Raw genomic sequence first — 25411 nt, 5'->3', positions numbered from 1 at the left:
GGATTTCAAACTAGGAGCAATTATCTTAAGATGTTAATTTGTTAAGCCTGCCTTTTGTTCTACTAGTTCAGTTTTTGATGTGAACCATATAGAAAAATGAAGAACCGGAAGGTCAGATCACTTAAAAGCCACTCCAGTTTTTCAAATATTCCGAAGCTTGTTTTGAGAATGAAATTGATTTTCACTTTTTCACTGCTTTTGGTTATTTATTGTTGTGGGAGGGGAACCTTCAACAAAGCTACCTGTTTGTGAGGTGCAGTTTCCAAGGAGCTGGCCATCTCAAATCATAGGGCAAAGCAAGCTTAATCATAGGTTGGCTTTAATCCATTCTTTTTCTGTAGTAAAGTTGGGAACCTTTTGAAACTTGTAAACTAGATATGCTCAGTTCAGTGTTATGTGGCAGGAGAAAAATTCCATACCTCCAAGAATACATGCCTAATAATATCAGCATCTATTTTCATCTGTAGGTGAACTGTTAAATAAAATTAAGGAATGACTCCTCTGGTATAGGAAATGCAGAGTTCAGTCCTGTGTGAAACACTAGCAACTATCCCTATCTTTCAGATATTTGTATTTATTAATGTATTCTTCTTATCCGTCCTTCCTTATGTCTGGGGAAACCTTATTGAGTAAAATAAGGTTCTCCGCATAGCAATTTATTTATCTATCAGGTATATTAAATAAGGTCTTCACATAACAATTTGTTTACTTATGCATATGATTTATAAATAGGATAATGTCCATGAATTTATACATTTACACTCAAGCTTTCATTTCGAATCTGAATACCCAGATGGTAGCTAATACATGAAATGGAACACGAGTTTAAATAAAGGTTCACCCATGGAAAGATATTTTACATTAATACACTTTCTATTTCGTCCACAGTATAATCTGCCATAAACTCACCGAATAAGAGTTTCTGCTTTCTATTTCTTCTTTCTTTGGTGTCTAGTCTCCCCTGTTGTGGAACCAGTCTTCCAAGACATTCGGCAAGCCATGGGACGCAGTGTAACCCTTCGATGCACTATGTTAAAGGGGAGTCCTATGAAAGTGGCCACAGCTGTCTGGAGATTTAATGGCAGTCTTCTAACAGTACCTCCAACAGAGCAGCAAGACTACTCAGAATATAAAGTGGACACTGTAAGCCGGGAGACTAGTGGCAACTACGAATGTAGCATCTCCAATGATGTTGGGGTAGCAGTTTGCAAATTCCAGGTATCAGGTAAGTCTTACAAAGAAAACCTGACCTGTTTTTCTTATGTAGTAAATACTGGTATGATTAGACTTGGCTAATAACTGGTAGATGAATGAAATGGAAAATTTGCCCATAATGAGACTCTACCCCCCAAAAAAAGAGTAGTTTTTAATCTTCTCTCCATTTACAGAGCAGTCCTGGAGCAGGAGAAAGATAATGCTGGGGCAGAAATTGTACTCACCTCCCCAGTAGGAATGTCCACTGGATCACCAGCTTCTCTACAAACAGAAGGAGACATTCTGTTTAGGAAAAGTTGATAAAATGAGGCACAAAAATTGGTTCCTATAAGGTGCCAGTACTCCCACTATCCTTCACCTGCCTCTTATGAATATAATTGTTTGCTCCAAGATTAGTTCCTGTTTTATATTTTGCTATCTTGTCTTTTAAGTTTGGAAGCCTGAGGGCAGTTTCTGCTTTTTAATTGATAGAGTTGATGAATAAAAAATAGTCTTTATGCCACAATGCAGCATGTAATTAAATATGATCTGGTGATTTAAAAATGGAAAGTTTAATTCATGTGTATCATTGTTGTTTCCATGACATCTGGGCTTTGGGGATCTGAAATATTCTTTGACCCTTTAATTTTGTTTTCCTGCAAAACTGTCTCAGAAAATGAGTGGCTAGAGGTCAGACAAGCCCTTTGGACTGTCCTGATTTATTTTATTTTATTTTTGGCTCTGTTCTGATAGACTTTGACTTGTTGCAGCCATACAATCCTTTAACTGAGTCCATCCTTTGCAGTCAATATGAATTACTTGTTTAGTCAGCATTTTCCAATTACGATAAAAGTGTTAGGTAACTTTTACACCTTATCACAACATCAGGTGCATACCACAAGGAAACCTCCTGCACACTTAAAATATCCGGCTTGTACCAAAATGTGCTGTCTCTGCACATTTAAGTAGAAGTGTATGTGAATTTAATAGAGAAATATGTCAGTTACTTCATCTCCCAATGGTTGGTATAGCTCCTTGTGTGCAACTTTCATTCTTTCAAAATCTATATGAATATTTTCTGCTCTGTCTATAGAAGAATTCATGCATGTAGATTTAGAAGTGGGGTTTAGCATTTATTTAATTCTTCTGTGTCTTTAAATATTTGCAAAGTGCTCCATGGGTGATTTATATGAACAAGAAGAAAATTATAAAGGATACGATGAACTTTATTATTATATCACCAGAGACGGAGTCTTCTATCTTGGGAATCAGTTAATTATGAAAATGGGCATAAGATAATGATTATCGTCTGTTCTGGTTTTATTTCTGAATTTGTTATGAAACTCGACTTAACAATCAATATAAGTTGAATAAGCAACAATTAGTCTCCAAGGTGGCTCTGAATGTCTGCATACACAAAAATATAAGTCAATAAATATAATAAGAAAAGGGGATTTAGAAGTAAACATCAATATTGCCATTCTCAGTTAATAAAAATAAACGTGGAATCATTTCCATTTAATTAGAGCCGAAAAGAATGGCTGAGCTAGTAATTGGGATGGGTAAAGAGGAATGGAAAAGAAGAGATCTCTGAGAATAAGGAACACCTGTAAAGTGTATTGCTTGTCTTGCAATATTTTCCCATTATTTGTGTGTGTGTGTGTGTGTGTGTGTGTGTGCGTGCGTGCATGTATGTATGTATATATATATATATATATATATATATATATATATATATATATATATATATATATATATATATATATATATATATATACATACATACATACATATGTTGTATTTGTACTGATAAATAAATAAGTAATGACCTTCCTCCCATATTTAGTCACACCAGGGGTTGTAACACAAAATACATACATATATATATATATATATGTATGTATGTATGTATGTATGTATGTATGATACAAAAGGCTCCCAGCATTCACGATTGCACTAGCAATATTCTGCAGCAAATTGCAGATGGTCCCCGACATACAACAATTAATTTAGTGACCATTCAAAGTTACAGCTTCACTGGTAAAAGTGACTTTTGACCATTTTTCACACTTATGACCATTGCAGCATGCCGGTGGTCATGTGATTTACATCTGGATGCTTGATAACACATTTATGACGATTACAATGTCCCGACATCATGTGATCCCCTTTTGTGACCTTCTGAAAAGCAAAGTCAATAGGGAAACCAGATTCACTTATTAAACGTGTTACTAATTTAAGAAGTGCAGTGATTCACTTAATAAATGGGGAAAGAAAAGTCACAAATTGACAAAACTCTCTTAACAAAGGTCTCACTTATCAGCATAAATGTTGACCCCATTGTGGTTGTAGGTTGAGGACTACCTGTAGTGCTGCATTTGGGATGTTGCATTTTTGTTATGATTACCCACCCACCCCAAAAAGTGTGGCAATGAAAGTAAGCCATTCCCACCTCTACCTTACCTACCTCAACTCCAAAACTGCATGAAATCAACTTACAGGGGAGCTTAGAAGGATAAAGTGAGAGAGGAGACACCTAGAGCACTCCTGGAAGGAAACTTGGAGAACATTTGACTGAACAAATGTAGAGCTGCTATTTCTTATCAACAATTTTAACTTTGGGTTATTATGTGGCAGATGCTTGTCAGAGCGCCTTAGTTTCCTCATTTTCTATTACTTTTTTTCTATTTTGTGGCTTTTTCTATTTATTTTTTAACAAGAAGAAGCAAAATCAAAGCTGGTTTCGTTGTAGATCGGAATGCAGAGTTTTATTAAACTTGATCACGGTCAATGATTTCTACTATTCAAATTCCCAGAAGTAGCAGATAGTGGAAATGAAGATAACAATGTGGTTTAAAAATATCTGAAAAGAAAATAAATATCTATTTGGTAAGATTAGTGGTCAATGACCTTCACGCTCAAAACTCTTGATGAGTTGCTGGCATAGACTCTTATGGATCTCATTGACTTCTAATGACTTTCCTCCCTGTTCTTTCCCATCTTTGTTTTGATCTCATTCTCTTTTCTGCTTCTCAGCTAAAGCTTATAGCCCAGAATTTTACTATGATACCCCCAATCCTACAAGGAAGCAATCCAAGAACTACTCCTATGTCTTACAGTGGACACAGAAGGAACCTGATGCTGTCGATCCTATTCTTAGTTACCGCCTAGATGTCCGCCAGGTAAGATCTATAATAGCAGCTGAAACACAGAAATTCAGCTACTGCTGAAGACAATAGTTGCAGACTTAAAACAAGAATGCTTTTGCCCTTATCTACCTAGATTAGAATTTGGTATTTGCAAAGCAGGTTAGAGCAGATGGCATGATGCTTCTTTCCTCATTTTATATGGCTGAGAAATCTGTTATATTATTATTATATACCTCTTAATTATAAATTCTGGTGCATATGCATTAGAGAGCTAAGAAAGTCTGTTGATTCTGCTTGGAATTTTCAGGCTTTGTGTGTTTCACTAAGGCTGTAACAAGAATAAAAATGTGTGTAGTCATTAGTAGTTTTTGTAGATTTCATAGGCCAGCCATTTAGAAGGGTGGGAATTCAGATTCTTTCCTTTGAACCAACAAAGGGCTGTGAATTGAAGGGCACTCCAGGTTCAAACTGCCAAGAAAATTCATTGACTGTTCATGTTGTGCAAAGCCTTTCTCCAAGCTGTTATAATAATAATGGAACATTATTGCTACCTTTTGAAGAAAAGTTTGAGACAAAAGAGTGCTTCAACGCAGAATGAAACAGAATCATAAAGAGCACAACCAGAAAGAAGAAAATATTTGATATGCTAGATTGTTGAAATATATTCATAAGTGCATACAAAAGTGTGCATGAGTGTGTATCTCTGTTTTCTCAGCAAAGACCCGTGAATCAGACATGCAATCAAATTCCAAAATTTCTCAGCTAATCTATTATTTAGTTAAACCCAGTTTATGAAAGCATTTGGAGGGACTATATGCCAAAGGTAGCTCTGTCTATGTAGAATAAGCAAATAGGAAGAGGCAATATATTTTAAAAAAGAATGAGACCACAGATTCTCTGCATTCTAAAATGTTCTTTTTCCTTGTTTTTTCCTGATTGTTCTTATAAGTTCTGTTGTTCTGTTTCTCTTTTTGACACCCTCTCTACACAAAGAAAAGGGAGCTAGAAAAGGTTCAACCTGCATTTTGGAGGACTATTTTTTGAAAGATCTTACCTGGCCTTAGGCTGTGGGTAGTGTGCCCTGTTATGCTGAAGATTGTAAAGTTCAGACCTGCTCACCTTAAAAGTCCCTGAGAAAAATAAAATTCTAAGAAATCAGTCTTAACTGCTGTGATGAAAGCCAGAGACTATGCCTGTTTTTCCATTTGCATAATATTCCTTGATCCAGCAATGACTTTATTGATCAAAGAAGAAAGGAATATCCCTGTTTTCTTACTCCCTTCCATAATTCCTGCATTCCCCAATATATTCTAAAGAATTGGCCTTGGTGGGAAGTTTCTCTATTCCCCTATTCAGGGAAACATTCACTAGTTCATGGGCTTTCTTTAACTAGAATGGTAGAATTATATATAGCAGAAAGATATGCAACATAATGGAATATAACTTTTTTTTCTCTAGCATCTAGATGTATGTTCCTCTGGTGATCCCTGGGTGGCAAAATATACTTTCTATCTGCCCATTATCTTTTAGGAAACATTAGTGTTCACAGCAAACAGCACGAATGTCAAAATAATGACACTTTGCATATTGCATGGTCATGGAAATGATGGCAGTGGATACTTGCATTCCAGTGGTGGGTCTCAAAATTTTTTAGAATCTCTTCTGTAGGTGTGGCCTCCATGTGATTGGGTGGGAGTGGCTTGCCGGCCATGTGATTGGGTGGGAGTGGCTTGCCAGCCATGTGACTGGTGGGTGTGGCCCAACTTGTAAAATGTGGTGAAACTCACTTAACAACGCTCTTGCTTAGCAACCAAAATGTTGGCTCAGAAATTCTGGCATTTGAAGCACACAAGTCTTAAACCTGTCAAGTTACAAGACCTTTGCATCTCTAACCCTTTAGGAAAAAAAACCCCAGGGGTGTTCAAACTTGACAGCTTTAAGACTTGTGGACTTCAACTCCCAGAATTTCTCCTCTCGCTCTTCATCTTGATGGTGTGCAGACTAGGGGGGGGGGGGAACTGGAACCTGTTCTAAATGACACTGTAGATTTGTAGAACCTCTTCTATAGAAGAGGTTAGAACTGGCAGGAACCCACCCCTGTTGCATTCTAGCATTGGACACAAATGTATATGTCTTAAAATTTGTATGATGAGACCATCACTTGTGTTTTATTATTTGCTGCCATTGCATTTTCCTGTGGATGCCCATGTTGGGAAGGAGAAAAGATATCGTGTCTGATTACAGATTGTATTGTTCTTAAATAGTTATTGGAATGGTTGCTACTTTTGAGGGATATTTTAGCCATTTCAGAGTTAAGACTATTTGTTATGCTTAGCAATTTTTGTTTTAGTTGCTGGAATTCTGAGATGATTCTCTACTCAAAAAATATTCCTTTTGGTTAGATAAATTGTTTCAGCCCATAAGGAAAAAACTTTTGTCATTCCTTGTTCTTTTAAGCAACTATAGTTAAGAATGATGCTGACTAATGCCCATAAGAAACCAAATGTTTAATCTTATTATTGATCCAGCCAAAGATGAAACTAAAGATTAATGCCAACTAGTTAATGTTAGAATATTTTTCGCTTTCTAACATGTGTTATCCTGGAATCTTAAAAACATCAATGAAATAATTCCCAAATAATCTCCAGTTTATTTATGGGAGTTACTATGATTTATCCTTCACTATGCATTGAACTGTGTAGTCTGTGTAATTTTGTTCTTATCTAGCCTTTCTTCAGCCTAAACCAAAAGGATATAATCTGATTTTTAAAATTTTTAAATTAGGAAATTCATTCTTCTTAATTCATTTGTAGTTTATAAATCCTTATTTGGTGACCATTGGTAGAAAGCAATGGTTTTCAATGAAATGTTTGCTAGGTATGAAATTCATATAATTAATATTAGCTGTGTTAGACTCTTTGAAATAATATTTATGTACAATTCACATCTAGTGATACTTTTCATACTTACTCTGATATGACTATTAATTTTTAAGAACCTTCTGTTTAAAGTAATTTCTTCAGTTTGTTTATTGTTTGTCATCAATCTGGGCTATTTAAGTTCTGGTTTTAGACCAAACTGTAAACCTATAACATGAATCAGCAGAACATGAAGATTCAAAATAATCATGAGACATTTTTCCAGCTGCTATATGTAGATATACTATGGTTGGGTAAATATGTCACCTTTGTTTTCTTCTAGCTTGTCATTTTCGTGACCACAAGCTTATTCTGGACTTTTTCAACATCTGTTTCAAATGGGTTCTCCCACCACCACCACCACTCCTGTCCACACAATCACTCACAGTGCATTTTTTTCCACATTTCTCTTAACATCTACTATATGTACTTTTTCTAATGTGCAAATGTCTCACAAGCAATTTTCTACCAATATAATCCATTCTTGCATGAAAAAACATGTCTGTGCATCTTATAAGCTCATTAATGTATTTTATGAATATTTTTGTTGCACTCTGTATTTTGACAGGGATGTATCTTGTACCACAAGTTTATTTCAGAGGTATAAATTTGATAAGCATATGTACAAATTTCATATCCATCTGTAAACAGCATAATAGAGCTGAAGTATGCGTAAACAATACCAGTGTAGAAATATATAGTAGAACCTGGTATGTTCTATGGTAAAAATAATCAGTCCATTGTACAAGATGATGATCGTAAAGATTTCAGTCCCCCAATTTGATTTTGTAACACTGAATTTGAACTTTACAGTATGAAACTAATTCTATTCAGAGCTCTCTACACCATAATAGTCTTACAGCATCTTTTTATTGCCATTTTCTTCTTTATTAGGAATAATGCCCTCTTCAATAAAGTGATGTGCAAAGATGAAGATTTTAAGGTTGATGCTTTTAAAGTTGCTAGGGCACATTGTGACAGGTAATAGGGTAGGCTGAGCTTGGAAGTAAAAGATTATTTACTTTCAATGTAGAGGACAGAACAATTTCAAAAGATCTGAGCACCTCTATTCTCTGGGTCAGACAGAATATCTTCTTTCATTCCGTTCTTTGTAGTGGCTCACTCTCTAGGGAACTGTCTGCTTCTGTATTGCTTTCTCATACAGCGTAGGGCACATTGTCAGTGCTTAACAAATAATAACAATTTTACCAACACAGTACACAAGGGAGCTTCTTATAATGAATGTGCTTTGTCTGAGAGTAGCCTTGCTGTATGCTGAACTTTGCCACTGTAATTTCCAACTAACCATGTGCAAAGGTAGAGACAGATTTCGTCCTAAGTGGGACACTTGGATGTAAAACTTCAGATATATGATGTGTCATGCCTCACCTCAGATGTTGTTTAAAGGGAGTCCGAATATGTGGCCTAGTAATAATAATAATAATAATAAATTTGGATTTAGTAGGGTGAGGAGTGTTCCAAAATACCTTGGAATAGTCTTTAATATTAATCAAATCTGGCAGATTTCTAAAATAGCTATTTCCTTATTGGGACCTCACTTTTTGCTAGCTCTCACTTGAATTGGTCCCAAATTACTTGCATGACTATATCTCTTTGCAGATTCAGTCATGCCAGAAGAAGTATTATAGCAGATTTATCCCCATTTTGGGGACGTTAGAAGGGCCCAGGACCAAAAGTAATGTTTTTCCATTGTTGGACTGATCGACTGGAATGGCCTCCCATTGGAAATTTGCTTAGTTTTAACCTTGTTCACTTTCCAAAAGAAGTTGAAGATAGAAGTCTTCCCAAGGGTATTTGGAGCATGGTACCATTTAATTGTTGGTAGTATGGTTAAGTATCTTAGATTAAGTGCCTTGGCTTTCTTATTGTTATAGTACAGCTTATATGTTGTAAACTGTTGAGTGTCTGTTTGGATTGGAAGAAGGCAGGTAGGCAGGCAGGCAGGCAGGCAGGCAGGCAGGCAGGCAGGCAGGCAGGCAGGAAGGAAGGAAGGAAGGAAGGAAGGAAGGAAGGAAGGAAGGAAGGAAGTTCTCTACCAAGTGTGTTTAGGATTAAAGCCTTCATTATTTGCAAAACCATATTTCTTATAATGGCAAAGTTAAATTACTTATGCTCAGCCTTTATTCTCCAAGGTCGATATAAAATGTGGGTCCATATTGTTGGGGGCAATATGCTGACATTGTGAGTGCTGTAAAGCACTATAGGGCAGTATGTGAGCCTAAGTGCTATTGCTATTATGCTTGCATATGGAAATTTAAGCCAGTTGACATGTTCCTTTTATCAGTCTGTAGAAGCTATTTATAGCTTTCCAAAAGATTTTGTTTGGGTGAAGTCTTGATGCTGAATTATTTGGCAGAAAAAGAAGAGGGTTGGATTCAAGAAGGCAGTATATTTTATTATTTTTTGTGTAATTTGGAACTTGCGAATCCTTTCTAATACAAATATACTGTAGCTGCTTGAATTTGATTTTAGCTGCTAGCTGCAAGGATCTGAACCTTCACTGTGAGTCAGAAGACAGAGGTACTAACCTCTCTTTCAGCTTGAAACTCTTAAAATCCATCTTTTCTGCTATAATGGCACATATTAGAATTCTTAAATTTTTCCTGTATTTTATTTCTGATTTTTTTGTGTGGCAAGGTAGCAAACCATATGTTTTCAAACTGGATTTTTATTTATCCCCTCAGTACCTCTCCCCTGGGAAAAAATACAAAGACTTGCGACTGCAACTGGAAAAAGGACAAAAAAGCCCATGAAAGATTTCCTGGAATAGTTTTTTAGCCTGAAAGATATTTGTATGAAAAATATACTTGAATAAATGACAAGTGGGTGTTTTTTGTATATGTACCATTTTTTATTAATCAGTAGGAAAAGTTCAAAAGTATATAGCAGAAAGGCTACAGCAATTGGCTGCATTCTAGATGACATTGTTGTTGTTAGTTGCAAAGTCCTGTCCAACCCATCGCAACCCCATAGAAAATGTTCCTCCAGGTCCTCCTGGCTTCTACCATCCTCTGGAGTCCATTTAAGCTCACACCTACTGCTGCTGTGAGTTCATCCAGCCACCTCATTCTCTGTCGTCCCCTTCTCCTTTTGCCCTCAATCTTTCTCAGCATTAGGCTCTTCTCCAGAGGACATCAGCTGATCCAAAAAAAAAAACCTAACCATTGTCAGAACTGATTAGTATTTAGATGAAAGATATCCAGTCATAGACTATCCTGGGAAGTTGAGAAAGCATCCAGAAAGAAAACAATACAAAGTCGTTGTTGTATTTCACCAAGAAAACTAGGTTGGATGTGTCCATGCTATCACCAGAAGTAAAACTCAACTTGAGTCAGATGTTTTCTTACTCAAATGGACAAATTGCCTTCCTATAGGCTTCCTCTCCCATCAGTATATTGAGTGTAATGTCTGCCATTCTCAATCAACTTATTTTGAAGAATTTTGAATATGGGAAGTTATTACGTACTTACAAGATTTACATATTACACTGAGCGTGTAGTTTGCTTAGACTTGTTTTACTACATAAACTGCAATTGGTTGGGTTCAAGCAACATAAGCTACTATAACAGTTTACAGATTATAATCACTGGTTTCATACAGTATTCTAAATCAAAACCTGTATGAGATATGGCCTCAGCAAGATATTGCTGGCTATGTGGTTTCAGGAATGTTTTGCTTCATGAGTTTTCACTAGTAGTTATGGTTGCTTTCTTCCATCACCTCATATTCAGAGAGAGAATGGCTTGAAGGTGAGTTTTATGATATACCTTGGCAGTTGGTGTTACTCAAAAACCTTCAGAAGTCTCTCTCTCTCTTGCCAGACACCAGGATCAGTATTGATTGAAAACAAAGAACTTTCCCAGTAAAAAAATTAACAAAGGCCTGTGGCATCCTGCTTTCTGATTCTTTGTATATCATAGCCATGTTCATGTTCATTCAATTTTGAAAAATTTATGATTGAATCGATGCTAGTTTTGTTTTGTTTTGCCACTTGGTAGATCCATAAGTATCCTCAACATAGAAAAGGCCTTGCAGGAGTTGATGATTCTGAACAGCCCACAATTAAAGCAACCTTGCCTAAAATCAATTTAGTAGTGTGGTTTTTTTTTCTGCTAAAGAATGAAGGCATTTATAAAGTACTTTTACAAAAATATGTCTCATATACTATACTTCTTCTTGACTGTATGATACTTTTTTGTTAATCTGCTTAAAAAAATAAAATGGAGGATGGATGAAAATGTATCAGAAGGAAGTACTGCAGGCACTGCAGCTGTTAAAAGTTTCGAGGGATTGAGAGACAAAAATCACTGGATAGCTAATAATCAAAAGCCTATCTAGGATATGAGATTGTAGGAAGAGAAGCAACAAAAGTATTGGTGCAGAAGCTGTCCTTTATCTTGGTTTTGCCCACTGAAAAAAACCAGGGATTCTTAGGATTTTCCATACAAATGTAAAACTTTGATAGAATAATGTGTGTCTTTTCATGCTGCATCTCTGCAAATGAAAAAGAAGCAAAACCTCTCTTTTGCATAGTCCAAGATCAGTCTTGGGTGCTCCACAGGCCAGAGCATAGATGGAATGTCTCACTTTTTTTATTTCATTTAGAAAAACCTGCATACTAGGCCCACTTGCTGAACCAAGGCTGCACGTAAGATTAATTCCTACCAGACACCTAGTGTTTCTTTAATGAGAGAAATGCTTGAGTGATTGTGAGAGCTGGAGGGAGGCAAGAAATTTCATTTGGTTTTGCAATTTGTTTCCTTCCATATTGGATAAACATTCCCTGTGGTCTACAAACAGGTCTTGGGTCTGGAGTTGACTGCTGTTCACTTTATCAGACAGCCAGAGTAGTGCTAATGAGGCCTAAGGCAGTGGGGAGCTGGGCTCGCCAGGCAGAAAGACAGCTAATGGACCAGTTAAGACTTGCATGGGAAAAGGGGAGTATTTCCAGAGATGTATTGATGAAAATTAGAAGAGAGTCTGGATGGTCTTCTGATGGCCAGTGAAATATCCAAAATTTATCATTAAAGGTAGATCACAGTTAGGCAGATTTTCACTTGCAATGTTTGATATATATATATAGAAATTTTCCCATATCCTTATACTTATTTGCCAAAAAAAAGTACTGCCTCTACATGTTGATGGCTGGATCCCATGTCCTACATACTACCATCCCTGTAAATACTGATAGTTTTATAAGAATCCAGTAGGAAATTTTTCCGGCTGTGTTATACATCAGTACAAAAATGTAGCAAGGAATGATAAAGAAACATATTTTGAATATGTAGTTTATCACCGTGGAGCATGATTTTTCATTTTGCTTATGCATGCCTTGGTTGGGTTTCATTGGACATTCTTGATTTTCCTGTTTGCCTGAAAAGTCACTGAACAAGTGAGCCAATTAGAGTGTGTATGTATGTCGGCATATATCAGACATGCTTTTCTGATGGACTCTGTCCTTGAATAGAGAAATTTTCTGTGAAAAGATACATTATTAATGGATGTATGTTGTCTGAATAAAAATATTGCTCCTCATCACTGATTTCTTTTCAGGGTTGCTTTTAAAGATTGAAATAATCACCCACTCAGAACAAAGGTAATGTTTCCTAACTTTGCTGTACTTGCCTTCGTGATATTGGCATAGAATCCAATCTGATTGCCTGCATATTACTGCAAGCATCTTCTTGCACTGTAGGAAACAGCACTCATCCTTTTAATTGGCCGTAATTCACTCCCAGTGACGATATAACATTGACAAAACATATACTGAATTAGGTGAGTTGTTTTCCTTCTGTTCTAATTCGTATGAAATATGATTTTTTTTTTCATGCTGAGAGCCAGGGCATTATAATGGTTAAGCTATTAAATTAGGACCAGAAAGAACCAAATTAAGCTTACGTGGATAACTGTGGGCCAGTCATTCTCTCAGCCCAGTCTATTTCACAGCTTCTCTACAGATGGAATGCTATGAGCTCCCAGAGGAAACCCTGGGTATAAATATAACAAAGATGTAATTAATCTATTTTATGCTTGAACATGAACGGCTGCTTTTATCAAGTCAAATCACTGGTCAATCTGTATTGTGGTGGTCTCTATGCAATTAGTGTCTCTCCACAGTTTGAAGCAGGAATTTCTTTCTCCTAGAAATTGAAGAGCTCTTTTCCCCCATGCAATACAAAAACCCTGGTGTCTAGCTAGGTTTTTCTCTAAGGGTGGCAATGAATGTACCTTTGAAAAAGACTAGTGTAGACCCACATGTGCAAATATCCACATGTATCCTAATTATAGATTTTAGCTGCTAGCTGCAAGGATGACATGATGATGATGGTAAATAATTTTGCGTATATATTAAAATAGTAAATGCATGGGTAACATCACAATGCAGATCTTACCAGGAAGCAATGTCATATGTTACAAGGTTTGTATGTAAAGCCATGATGTATTTGCTATTATTTTCTCTCCCCCACCCCCTTGAATATGTCTGAACCTATTCTTTTATTCTTTCATACATTCCTGTCCACTGTGGTCTGTTCTAGGTGCTTCTTTTGATAAAATTCTACTGTGTTATTCCAGTGGAATACATGTACATGGTTAACTTGGATCTAATTTCTCTGGAGTTGCAACCACAGTTTGCTTTCCCCATATTGTTTGATTACATGTTCAAATAAACTAAAGCATTGTTTTAACGTATGCAAAAAAAATCATTCTGACAGTGAAAGGAATAAAACTTTCTCATGGCACCATGAGAAATAGGGGAAAGTGCTTTTGTTAATTTGCAAATGTAACCTCCAGAGAAATTAGATCCAAGCTGCACTCCTTAAAAAAAGCAGCCTCTTCAATATTGACCACTTATGAATGTGCTATGAGAGTAACCTTGGTCTGGTAAGACCTATTCATCTCCATAGCAGGAATAGCAGTGGAGAAAGCCTCTAGAATTGACCTTCCGGAGTTCTCTGGAGAGGCAAGCATTTTCAGACTTTTAAGATTCCATAACTGTATCTTCCAATAAAAGTAGTATTAGTATTCTTGGTTTTGGTTTCCTGGTCCTGACTACAGGGAAAGGTTGACATCACTTCACTATGAAAAAACTCCCAGCACTAGTTTAGATGCTATCGTTCTCTTTGGAAGTGGTTTTGTTGGGAGAATAGAATAGAATAGAATTAGAATATAATTCTTTATTGCCCAAGCGTGATTGGACACACAAGGAATTTGTCTTTGGTGCGTATGCTCTCAGTGTACATAAGAGAATAAAAGACATTCATCAAGAATAAAAAGATACAACACAGTGATAGTCAAGGTTACTAATAAGCTGTCAAATTATACTAGGAAACAAATAAGAAACCATATACATTGAAAGATAGATGCAACATGGTTATAGTCATAAGTGGGAAGAGAGAGATACTAGGAAGGAAGAGAAGAATACTAGTAATACAGTCTTAGTAAATTATTGATAGTGTTGTGGGAATTAGTTGTTTAGCAGAATGATGGCATTCGGGGGGAAACTGTCCTTGTGTTTAGTTGTTCTGGTGTGCAGTGCCCTATGGCATCGTTTTGAGGGTAGAAGTTGAAACAATTTATGTCCAGGATGTGAGGGGTCTGTACATATTTTCACAGCCCTTTTTTTGACTCGTGCAGTATACAGGTCCTCAATGGAAGGCAGGTTGGTAGCAATTGTTTTTTCTGCAGTTCCTAATTATCTGTTGAAGTCTATGTTTGTCTTGTTTAGTTGAAGAGCCAAACCAGACAGTTATGGAGGTGTAGATGACAGACTCAATAATTCATACATAATAAATGCATACATAATTACATAATGCAAACACACCCTCCAAGGCTGCAGCTATTTATTTTCAGTAACAGTTTCTGCACCCATAGCAAACTTGCCAGCCATTGGAATTGAAATAATTGTCACCATGAACCTGTAGCTTGACACATAAAGAATTCAGATCACACCGTTCTAATTACTGTGTTAATGTTTCATTGAATACAATTATAGCACAACCTGTGATTTGCAATGCACCATATAGTTAGTCTAGAGAAGAGAAGATTAAAGAGGGGCATGATAGTTGCCTTCAGATATATAAGCCTGCCACACTGAAGTAACCCTGCCCAGTTATTTATTGTTCCAAATATCAAGAATAAAACAAGTATGTATAAATTGATGTATAGTAGATCTCTGATCAGCACTAGGGAATGGTGAGAATCACTTGATAGTATAACAAACTGCTTCAGGACCTGATGGAATCTCTTCCACTAAAGGATTTTAAGCAAAAGCTGAAAGGAGCCTCAGAGATGTTGCAGTTTCATCTTGCTTTACAGATGCTGAATTGAACAGGTTGTTGAGCTACCTGACTTACAAGATCCCAACTCCCTCAATAATTTTATGAAGCCAAAAACTATTACTTCAAAATCTGGTAAATTCACAAAGTGGAACTTCATAAATAGTGGAGAAGGAGCAGCTCATACAAGCTGCATGTGTCCTCTTTTATTATATTTCTCCAGTAGGATACCCAACAAGAACATCTCTGGTTTTAGGTCTATTTGTTGTTTTGTCATTTCTTTTAGCCACAATTTTATTTTTTATCAATATTTTTTTTAGGACAAGTCCACAACATATGATAATAAGAACCTGGTGTCTGTTTACATTTCCAACATCTGGAAGCTATATTTTGGAATATCTTTGCCATTTTTGCTGCTGGAAAATGCCACTGATAAAACATTTTGTAGAGATTTTCTTTGTAGGCTGTTGACATCGTCAATTTATAGTTTCTTTCCCAGAGTTTTTGGCATTTATATAATTCTATAGCATAACCAAAATTTTTGCAGCTTCTCGATCAGGAGGTCGGCAGTTCAGCAGCTCGAATCCTTAGTGCCATTTAACAGAGTGAGCTCCCGTTACTTGTCCCAGCTTCTGCCAACCTAGCAGTTCGAAAGCACGTAAAAATGCAAGTAGAAAAATAGGGACCATCTTGGTAGGAAGGCAACAGCGCTCCGTGAGCCTTCAGCATTTAGTCATGCCAGCCACATGACCATGGACAAGTCTTCGGACAGCACTGGCTCTTCGGCTTAGAAACAGAGATGAGCACTGCCCCTAGAGCCGGAAACAACTAGCATATATGTCCGGGGGAACTTTTATCTTTACCTATCATAATTTCTTTTATTTGTTCTTCTTCCATTTTATCTGCATGTAACCTCTTACAACATAGGACGCAGACCTGTCTTCTCTCCCATTCTCCCATATAAAAGTACTGTCTGAGGAAGATATGTTTTTGCTAACTCTTTCCATATAAATAAACTTTATAGAAGGCCCAGAGAGCAACTAAGTCATGCTCTAAGCACAGAACTTTAGTTTAGGTAAATGTTTTTCAACATTGGCAACTTTAAAATATGGACTTCAACTTCTCCAATCAGCATGGGAATGAATTGTTCCCCTAAACTGAACTGAACTGCTGAGAAGATACTATTTTAAATACAGGGATACAGCAAGATTTACTCTAAACTGAGGGAGAAGGGAACTTCCTCCACTGAGCATGTGTGCGTATGCACATCTACTTGAAGCATTTAACTTCCTTGGCAGGAAAATGAACACAGCAACCATTTTTTTCCCGTCAGTTTCTTTCTCCCTTCCCCCACCCAATGAAGTCCTTGTTCCATGCAAATATACTAAGAAAATCACTAGAGCTGAAACAATTAGTCTCTCTCCCTCTGCCTCCCCCACTCCCTCCTTCTCCCTCTCCCTCCCTTCCCCCTCCTCTCTCATCCTCTGGACAGAGTGGATTTACTTTGGAAACAAATAGGTTAACTTTTTGTCAGCTCAATGAGATTACAGGCTGTCTCTACAACTCCATAATCACCAAGGAAACTGCAGCACATGTGCCTGTTAGGCCAATCCAGTGTCCACGACAGCATTATTTTGAGGCTCAGTGCTTGCACTTGTATGAAGGTAGACTTTAATGGCAACTTCCTGGGATTTTCAGCAGTTTGGGGGCTAGAGGTTACAGCTTGTTAGATCTGGGCAACGAGAGACAGACTGCGGACACGACGTGACTTAACAGCTCTTTATTAGTAATAGTAGTGATCCAGCTTACTCTGTGGTCGGAGGGTTCCCCTTTTATAGGGATGAGGCACGCCCATTGACCAATCAGAGGAATACCTGTTTCCCGCTGTAGGAGCGGACCTGAGGGAAGACTTATCCCGATATATGCTAATATCTAACACCCCTCCCCTCCTAGATGGGACGTTGCGGTAGGTGACATAGTCCTTTAGGTAGGTGGGTGTTTGTCTTGCTCGGGAGGAACGTCGGAGTTCAGGTTGTGTTGAAGTACTTGCAGGATTGGTTTCCTGTTGGGTTGAAGTAGTTGCAGGATCGGGTGCTTTTTCTGTTTCTGGAGGTCTTGCGTTTTCGATGCTCTTTTCCCTGGTATCTTGTTCGGCTGCGATGACGGGGGTTTGCTCAGCGGCTGTGATGACGGGGGGTTGCTCAGCTGCGTGCGTGATGTCCTGTCCCCCGCTTAGCTCGCCGGTGTCGTCGTTTCCTGGGATGAAGTTTCCCTGCGGTTGTCTTTCTGTGGACAGGAAACTTTCGCCCTCATCCCTTAAGTTGGAGTGTGCTAGGCGACCTCGAAGCTGATCGATGTGCCTTCTCCAATTCCGCCCATCTTCAAGCTCTAACAAATACGATCGAGGGCCCATGATGCCAATGACCCTTGCCGGTATCCACAATGTCCCCCCTGTGTAATTTTGAGCATAAACAGTGTCTCCTTCTCTAAAAGATCTGACCTTACTTGTAGAGTCTGGGGGAGCCGAGGTAGAATAATTCGGGTGGAGCCTGTCCAGGTGAGATCGTAGGCGGCGACCCATTAGTAGTTCAGCGGGGCTTCTACCCGTCGTTGCGCTCGGGGTAATGTGTTGAATGAGGAGGTAATGGTCAATGCGTGTTTGCCAATCCCCCGGGCCCATCCTGGCGAGGGCCTCTTTCGCGAACCGCACCATTCTTTCTGCCTGACCATTGGACGCTGGATGGAATGGCGCGATGAGGGCGTGTCTGATTCCCAACCCTGCTAAAAATGTTTCGAACTGCATGGCCGTGAATTGGGGCCCGTTGTCCGATACTAACAGATCTGGTAGACCATGGGTGGCGAAAAGCCGCCTAAGAACCTTTATAACTGCCTCTGCCGTGGTTGATGTCATTAGGACTACATCCAACCATTTAGAATAAGCATCTACAACTATGAGGAAGGTTTGACCCTGGAATGGCCCTGCAAAATCAATATGAATGCGTGACCAGGGTGCCTTGGGTTTCTCCCATTCTGTGGCGGGCGCTTCCGGGGGTGCTGGTCTCGACTCCTGGCATGGATCGCAAGTGGCCACCCACTCCTCTATTTCTTTGTCCATATTGGGCCACCACACATAACTTCTCGCTAACGCTTTCATTCTCACGATCCCCGGATGCCCCATATGTAAAGCATTCAATACCTTTTTTCGTAGCGCAAAAGGAATAACAACTCGATCCCCCCACAACAAACATCCCTGTAACACGGAGAGTTCGTCCCGTTTAGACCAAAACATTTTGAATTCCGGGCCCACATTTCCCTTTGGCCACCCCCTCCATACCCAAGTTTGCACTTGTTTTATTAAATTGTCCTTCGAGGAGAACCTTGCAACGTCGTAAGAAGAAACCGGTCCCGAATCCAAACAGTCAATGAGCAATACCGGTACTTCTGGAGTGGGGTCTGGCAAAATGTCTGGTAATGGGCAACGGCTGAGCGCATCTGCGTGCCCTAGAGTGGAGCCCGGTCGATGAATTAACTTGTAAGAGTACGCAGCCAGGAAAACAGTCCACCTGGTCATACGTGGAGAAAGGGAGACCGGAGTGGGGCGATTTCCCGCCAAAAGTCCTAACAGCGGTTTGTGATCAGTAATGAGTTCAAAATCGCGGCCGTAGAGGTATTCATGGAAACGTTTCACACCTGCAACGGCAGCCAATGCTTCTCTGTCCATTTGGCTGTAGTTCCTTTCGGCCGATGAAAGAGTTCTGGAGTAGAAAGCAATGGGTGCTTCTTTCCCGTCGGGCATCCTGTGGCTGAGGACTGCTCCAACCCCGAACGGCGATGCGTCGCAGGTCAATACCAGCGGGAGGGTCTGACTGTATTGTACAAGTAGTGAGTCAGTGGTGAGCAGGCGCTTTACCCCGGCGAATGCTGCAGCTTCTGCTCGTCCCCATCTCCATGGTGCGTTCCTCTGGAGTAGACGGTGTAGTGGCTCAGCAACGGTCGCCTTCTGTCTCAGAAAAACGCTGTAGAAATTAAGTAGTCCGAGGAAGGCCTGCAACTCGGTTTGATTTCGTGGTGTGGGGGCGTCCTGGATCGCCTTAATTTTCTTTTCAGTGGGGTGAATTCCCTGACCATCAATTCTATAACCCAGGAATTCTACGCTAGGCACGTTAATTTGGCATTTTTCTTTTTTCAGGCGGAGACCCTTCTCTCTGATTCTGGCCAAAACCGATCTGACTCTTTTGTTTAGTTGCTCCTCGTTTGCAGCGGACACCAAGATATCGTCAAAATATGGGACGACTCCCGGTATCCCTTGCAACAGTCGTTCCATGACGCTCTGGAACAATCCTGGAGCAATACTTACGCCGAATTGTAGCCGGTTGCATTTAAACGCTCCTCTGTGCGTCACTATAGTCTGGGCCTCCGCTGTGGCGCTATCTACTGGCAGTTGCTGGTAAGCTTGTGCCATATCTAATTTAGCGAAAACTTTTCCTGGCCCCAATGAGTGCAATAGGTGCTGTACTACGGGCACCGGATATGCGCTCTGTTGTAGCGCGACATTAATTGTGCATTTATAGTCTGCGCACAAGCGGACTGATCCGTCTGACTTAACTGGGGTCACGATAGGTGTCTCCCAACGCGCGTGATCTACCGGCTCCAGGATTCCTTGTTCCACTAACTTATCTATCTCTTTATCTATTTTTGGGCGGAGTGCAAAAGGCACTCGTCTCGGTTTAAGCCGGATTGGCGCCACATTTGGATCTAAATTGAACGATATTGGTTTGCCCACATACTTACCAAGACCGGAGCTGAACACATCCTCGAACTCCTTAAAGATCTTTTCAGCGCTGCTGTTTCTCACGGCGTTGATTCCGGTGACTTCTAATCCCAGGGCTTCAAACCAATCAAGCCCCAGGAGGTTCTGCAATGGCGCGCTGGAGATGGTCACGGGCAGCTGGGCTTCGATGTCCTTAAACTGGATGTGGAATGTGCCTTGGCCCACGATGGGGACTTGGTTCCCCTGGTAGTCTCGTAGCAGGACGTCAGGAGCGCGCAGTTGGCTCTTTCTGAGGCTGGGAATGGCCTGTTTCATGGATGCCCATGAAATGATCGTCAGGGTTGATCCTGTGTCAACCTCCAGCTCGCAGGGTGAGCCCTCCAAGAGGACTGTGACTTTCAGCCTTTTGGGCCGCTTAGGGCGGACCTGATGTATCGTGGTGAGATACGTTCGCAACTCCTCTCTCTGGGTCAACTCTATCTCATCGTCTATATCCTGAAAATACTCTCGTTGAGCGTCTTGGTAGAACGCTCTTTCGGCTCTCTGTGTGAATTCTCTCTGGGGATACGCTCGCTCACTTTCTTGTGAGTAATCTCTCTGGGAATACGCTCGTTCAGCTCTTTGGGGAGTTTCTCTCTGGGTAAACACTTGTGGATTTTTCTCTGGGCGCCCTTTTTGATTTCGCCAAGCCCCTGGGTTGGGCTTCTGTTGGCGGTACATGGGTGGCTGCCGTGAGGCAGGGACTCCGCTCCGGCACACTCGTGCGATGTGCCCAAGTTTGTTGCAGTGCGAACAAACAACGTTCCTGAACCTGCAAGTAGACCTGGGGTGATTCCCTCCGCAGCTTGCGCAGGGCGGCAAACGGGATCCGGGTTTCCCCCCAGGCCTCCAGTGACTGCTCTGCATTAGGTGACTGTCCTCGAACTCGGGATCCACGTAGTCGGGGCTTGCGTCTTCGTAGTGGACTCTGGTTTGTCTCGGTGCTGGCTGGGTTTCGTTGACCCTTCGTTGTATGGTCACTGCTGATTTCTCCGCTGATTCCGACGCTCTTGCTTTGTTCAATGCTGACTGTAGGGTTAGATTCGGGTTGGCTAACAGTTTCTTTTGCAACGAAATGTCTCTTACCCCACAGATGAATTGCTCTAAGATATGCTCTTCCAAATCCCTGTATTCACAGTGGGCTGCTATTCTTCGTAGAGCTGCAACAAATTGGTTAATGGATTCTCCTGCCTTTTGAGTCCTCATGTTGAACTCTTTGCGGCTGACATGGCGGGACGGTTTTGGCGCGTAATGTGTTTCCAAGGCTTGTTTCAGCGTCGCCCATGGTACTGCTTGTATTGGAGTAGGCGCGGTGAGGTCTCTGGCCGTATTGAAGACTTCCTTTCCGCAGTAGCCGAGGAAGATATTTTTCTTTCTTGCATCGGTGATCCCCGTGTACTCATTTGCTTCGAGGAAACACTCGAAGCGAATCATGAAGGCTTCCCATTCGTCGGTTGCTGGGTCGAAAGGAGCGGGGGGAGCATGCATCGCCATCTTCTCAGTTTGAATTTGCCGCGCTGCGGTGATCTGAGATGGCTGCCGGAATTTCTGCCGAATTCCTGGGCTGGATCAAATCCGGAGATTCTTGAAGTAGCGTTCTTCGTCCTATCTGTCTCTCAATCCCACCTTCGTCGCCAATGTTAGATCTGGGCAACGAGAGACAGACTGCGGACACGACGTGACTTAACAGCTCTTTATTAGTAATAGTAGTGATCCAGCTTACTCTGTGGTCGGAGGGTTCCCCTTTTATAGGGATGAGGCACGCCCATTGACCAATCAGAGGAATACCTGTTTCCCGCTGTAGGAGCGGACCTGAGGGAAGACTTATCCCGATATATGCTAATATCTAACACAGCTGAATTCCTCTAATCTGGCCTGTGAAGAAGAGAGATGGAATTTTTCCAACTTATTTATTTATCAAAGTCATGTATTTGCCTGAAGTTTATTTTTTCATACAGCTCATGTTATAAGAGCTCATAGAAAAGTAAGCAGTCCCAAAGGTTGCCGACAGCTAACATGCTGGCAGATATACAAAGAAAATGGAAATCACCTGAAAGAATAAGCAGCATGGTACCTGTAAACAGCTTCCTTGATCTACTGGATTCCCTGAGCCACCTTAGCCAAATTTCTTTGTGAGATCAGTTTTATTCTTTTCAAAGGAGAAGATGCTAGCAAGCCACAAAATCAATACTGTTTTTCATTATTTTTATTTACAAGAATGCCCTTGCACCTACATAAACATTTTTACAAACTAAAAATAATGCCTAACTCTATTGCATTGTTGAGAAATGCGTAAATTTCACCTGAAAAAGACAATGAGGAAAAACTGAGTGACAAGAAACATTCTAAAGGACTGGAGAAAAGGTTGGGAACAACTTTAGGAATTTTGTGCTTTGTTGTTTCAGTGTTTTCTGAGTGGCTTCATTGACACCAGCAGCCTTTTTGCACACGTGAGACACTGTTAGCCTTTTGAGAGTGGCAAAGGCAGAAACAAGTCATTGGAGGTCTTGGAATGAACCTTAATGCAGATATAGTAAAAGGAGTTCCTGTGGATTTTACTCCACTAGTCATTGCCAACTATAGAGGATGGTGCTCATCTCCACTTCAAGGCCATTGAACCAGTGCTGTCCAAAGACATTTCCAACATCATGTAGCCAGAATAATATCTCTAGACCTTCCCAGCAAAGTGGTACCTATTATTCTACTCACATTTGCAAGCTTTCAAACTGCTAGGTTGGCAGGAGATCACCCTGTTGCATGATGCCCGGGTCTTGACCTGGATTGCCAGTTTTCCAGATGTGCATATATGGTATTGTAATTGAATCTTGAAAGTCTGTAAAATCTTCCCTTCCTATCTCACATAATCAAGGCATAGAGTTTCCTTTTCATGCTTTTGTCTTTCCTAGGACTCAGATCTTAGCTAAGAGGTGGCTCAGTGGCTAAGACACTGAGCTTGTTGATCAGAAAGGTCGGCAGTTCAGCAGTTCGAATCCCTAGCACTGTAACAGAGTGAGCTCCCATTACTTGTCCCAGCTTCTGCCAACCTAGCAGATCGAAAGCATATCAAAATGCAAGTAGAAAAAAAGGGACCACCTTTGGTGGGAAGGTAACAGTGTTCTGTGAACCTTCGGCATTTAGTCATGCTGGCTACATGGTCATGGAGACGTCTTTGGACAGCGCTGGCTCTTTGGTTTGAAACGGAGATGAGCATCGCCCCCTAAAGTCAGGAACGACTAGCACATATGTTTGAGGGGAACCTTTACCTTAACTTTAGGACTCAGATACTCTTTCAACCATGATCCTGCATTCCCCACTCTCTTCTCTGAGTCAAACAGACATTCCTTCACAAATACTCCCCCATGGACTCACTTTCTTCAAGGGCTCTCAGAATTCTAATACGTTCATCTGTTCAAAAAGTTCTTAGAAGACTACATAATTGAATCAAGTTTTCTAGATTTTTTTTAAATTTAAAACTGCAAACAAATATGACCTAGCCTGTGCAAACATTATATAAATAAGTCTAGGCAAAGGCTTGTGTGTTCTACCATCACCTCTTATCCTTTAGTGTAGTGCAGGGATCTCCAACTTTGGCAACTTTAAGACTTGTGGACTTCAACTCCCAGAATTCCTCAGTTAGCCATTCTGTCCTAAAGTTGCGAAGGTTGGACATCCTTGGTGTAGGACTACAACAGTCTGGACAACCACTAATTAGCAGCCAAAATTTATAAGTTTTCTGTGTCTCTTGTATGGCGATAAAAGATATCTCTCCATATGCATGTAAGTTGCATTCACTACCAGATCTATCAGATGCTCTCCCCCACCAGTGGTGGGTTTCAAATTTTTTTAGAACCTATTCTGTAGGTGTGGCTTGTTCTGTGGGAGTGGCTTGTTGGTCATGTGACCGGGTGGGAGTGGCTTGGCAGTCATGTGACCAGGTGGGAGTGGCTTGGTGGTCATGTGACCGGGTGCGAGTGGCCAAGTCGATGTCACTGAATTCTTTCCCCAAAGAATGACTTACAAAAAGAAGATATAAAAAATGGAAATTTATTATTTTGTGCACTTACTACTTAAATAAGAATAAAATAAGTACACAAAACAATAAAACAGCTACTTACAGAGGAAATATGGCTGTACTTGTCGGTCTTCAACATTACTGACCACTTTACACACACACTCCCAGCCCCTCTGCCTCCTCCCTCTTCCTGGATTCACTTGAAGTTTTAAAAACTCACAGCCTGTGCACAGCACACACTCTTCCAGTCCTTCTGCCTCTTCCCTCTTCCCCAACATCCCCCACCCACACCCCAGCTACTCACCAGTTCTTTCTTCTTCTGGTTCTTCTTCTGAGAACTTTTCGGCAGCATGGTGCGGATAGGTGGGGCGAGTGAAAGAGCGAATGAGGGGAGGGAGCGTTCCAATACGGGGCCTCCTGACTAATGGATATGGGAATGCACGTTAAATTTCACCATCCGGTATGGCCGTACCGGTCCATTCCGGTCGAAACCCACCTCTCCCCTCCCCCATATACCTATAAACGTATGAACTCTTTAAAGTGCCTTTGTAAGAAAACATTCACAGAAACTGAATTGACTCCGAGTGATGAGCAGGAAAGGTCTCAGTCAGGAACCTCTGGCCACGTAAATCAAATTGTTTCTGTTCACAGATGCTGACCTAGTAGGAATGGGTAAATAATATGGTCACATGGATGGGTTTCTCTGAAATATTCTGACTTCACACTGTAATTTCCACTGGCTCTGCCTTTTGTATTATTACTGGTATTATTATTATTATGCCTTTGTCTTTCTTTGTCCTGCTGTGCAGTAGGTTAAAGCTATGTAATTCTGTTTCTGCTTTTGCTCATGGCTACACAGCAAAGTATTAAAGCTTTGCTGGGGGAGGAGGGGCAGTATTTAGTTAGTCAGTTAGTTAGTTAGCTAGCTAGTTATATCTCACCTTTATTATTTTTACAAAAGTGACAAACATATCCAACACATCTTCCTATTTTCCCCACAACTACACCTTCCTATTTTCCCCACAACTACA

At 40.3% G+C, this 25411-nt stretch overlaps 1 protein-coding gene across 1 annotated transcript in view; it reads left to right on the top strand.

Moving 5' to 3' along the window:
* Window positions 1-25411, top strand: part of MDGA1 (MAM domain containing glycosylphosphatidylinositol anchor 1) — a 341865-nt gene that overhangs the window by 219762 nt on the left and 96692 nt on the right. The window contains exons 9-10 of the mRNA XM_081942783.1: window positions 956-1225; window positions 4231-4376. Of these exons, the coding sequence (XP_081798909.1) occupies window positions 956-1225; window positions 4231-4376 (416 nt within the window). The remainder of the gene's footprint in view (window positions 1-955; window positions 1226-4230; window positions 4377-25411) is intronic.

The sequence above is a fragment of the Natrix helvetica genome (assembly GCF_964273705.1).
Source record: "Natrix helvetica genome assembly, chromosome: 2".
Taxonomy (NCBI): domain Eukaryota; kingdom Metazoa; phylum Chordata; class Lepidosauria; order Squamata; family Natricidae; genus Natrix; species Natrix helvetica.
This window is presented reverse-complemented; position numbering and strand designations above follow the sequence as displayed.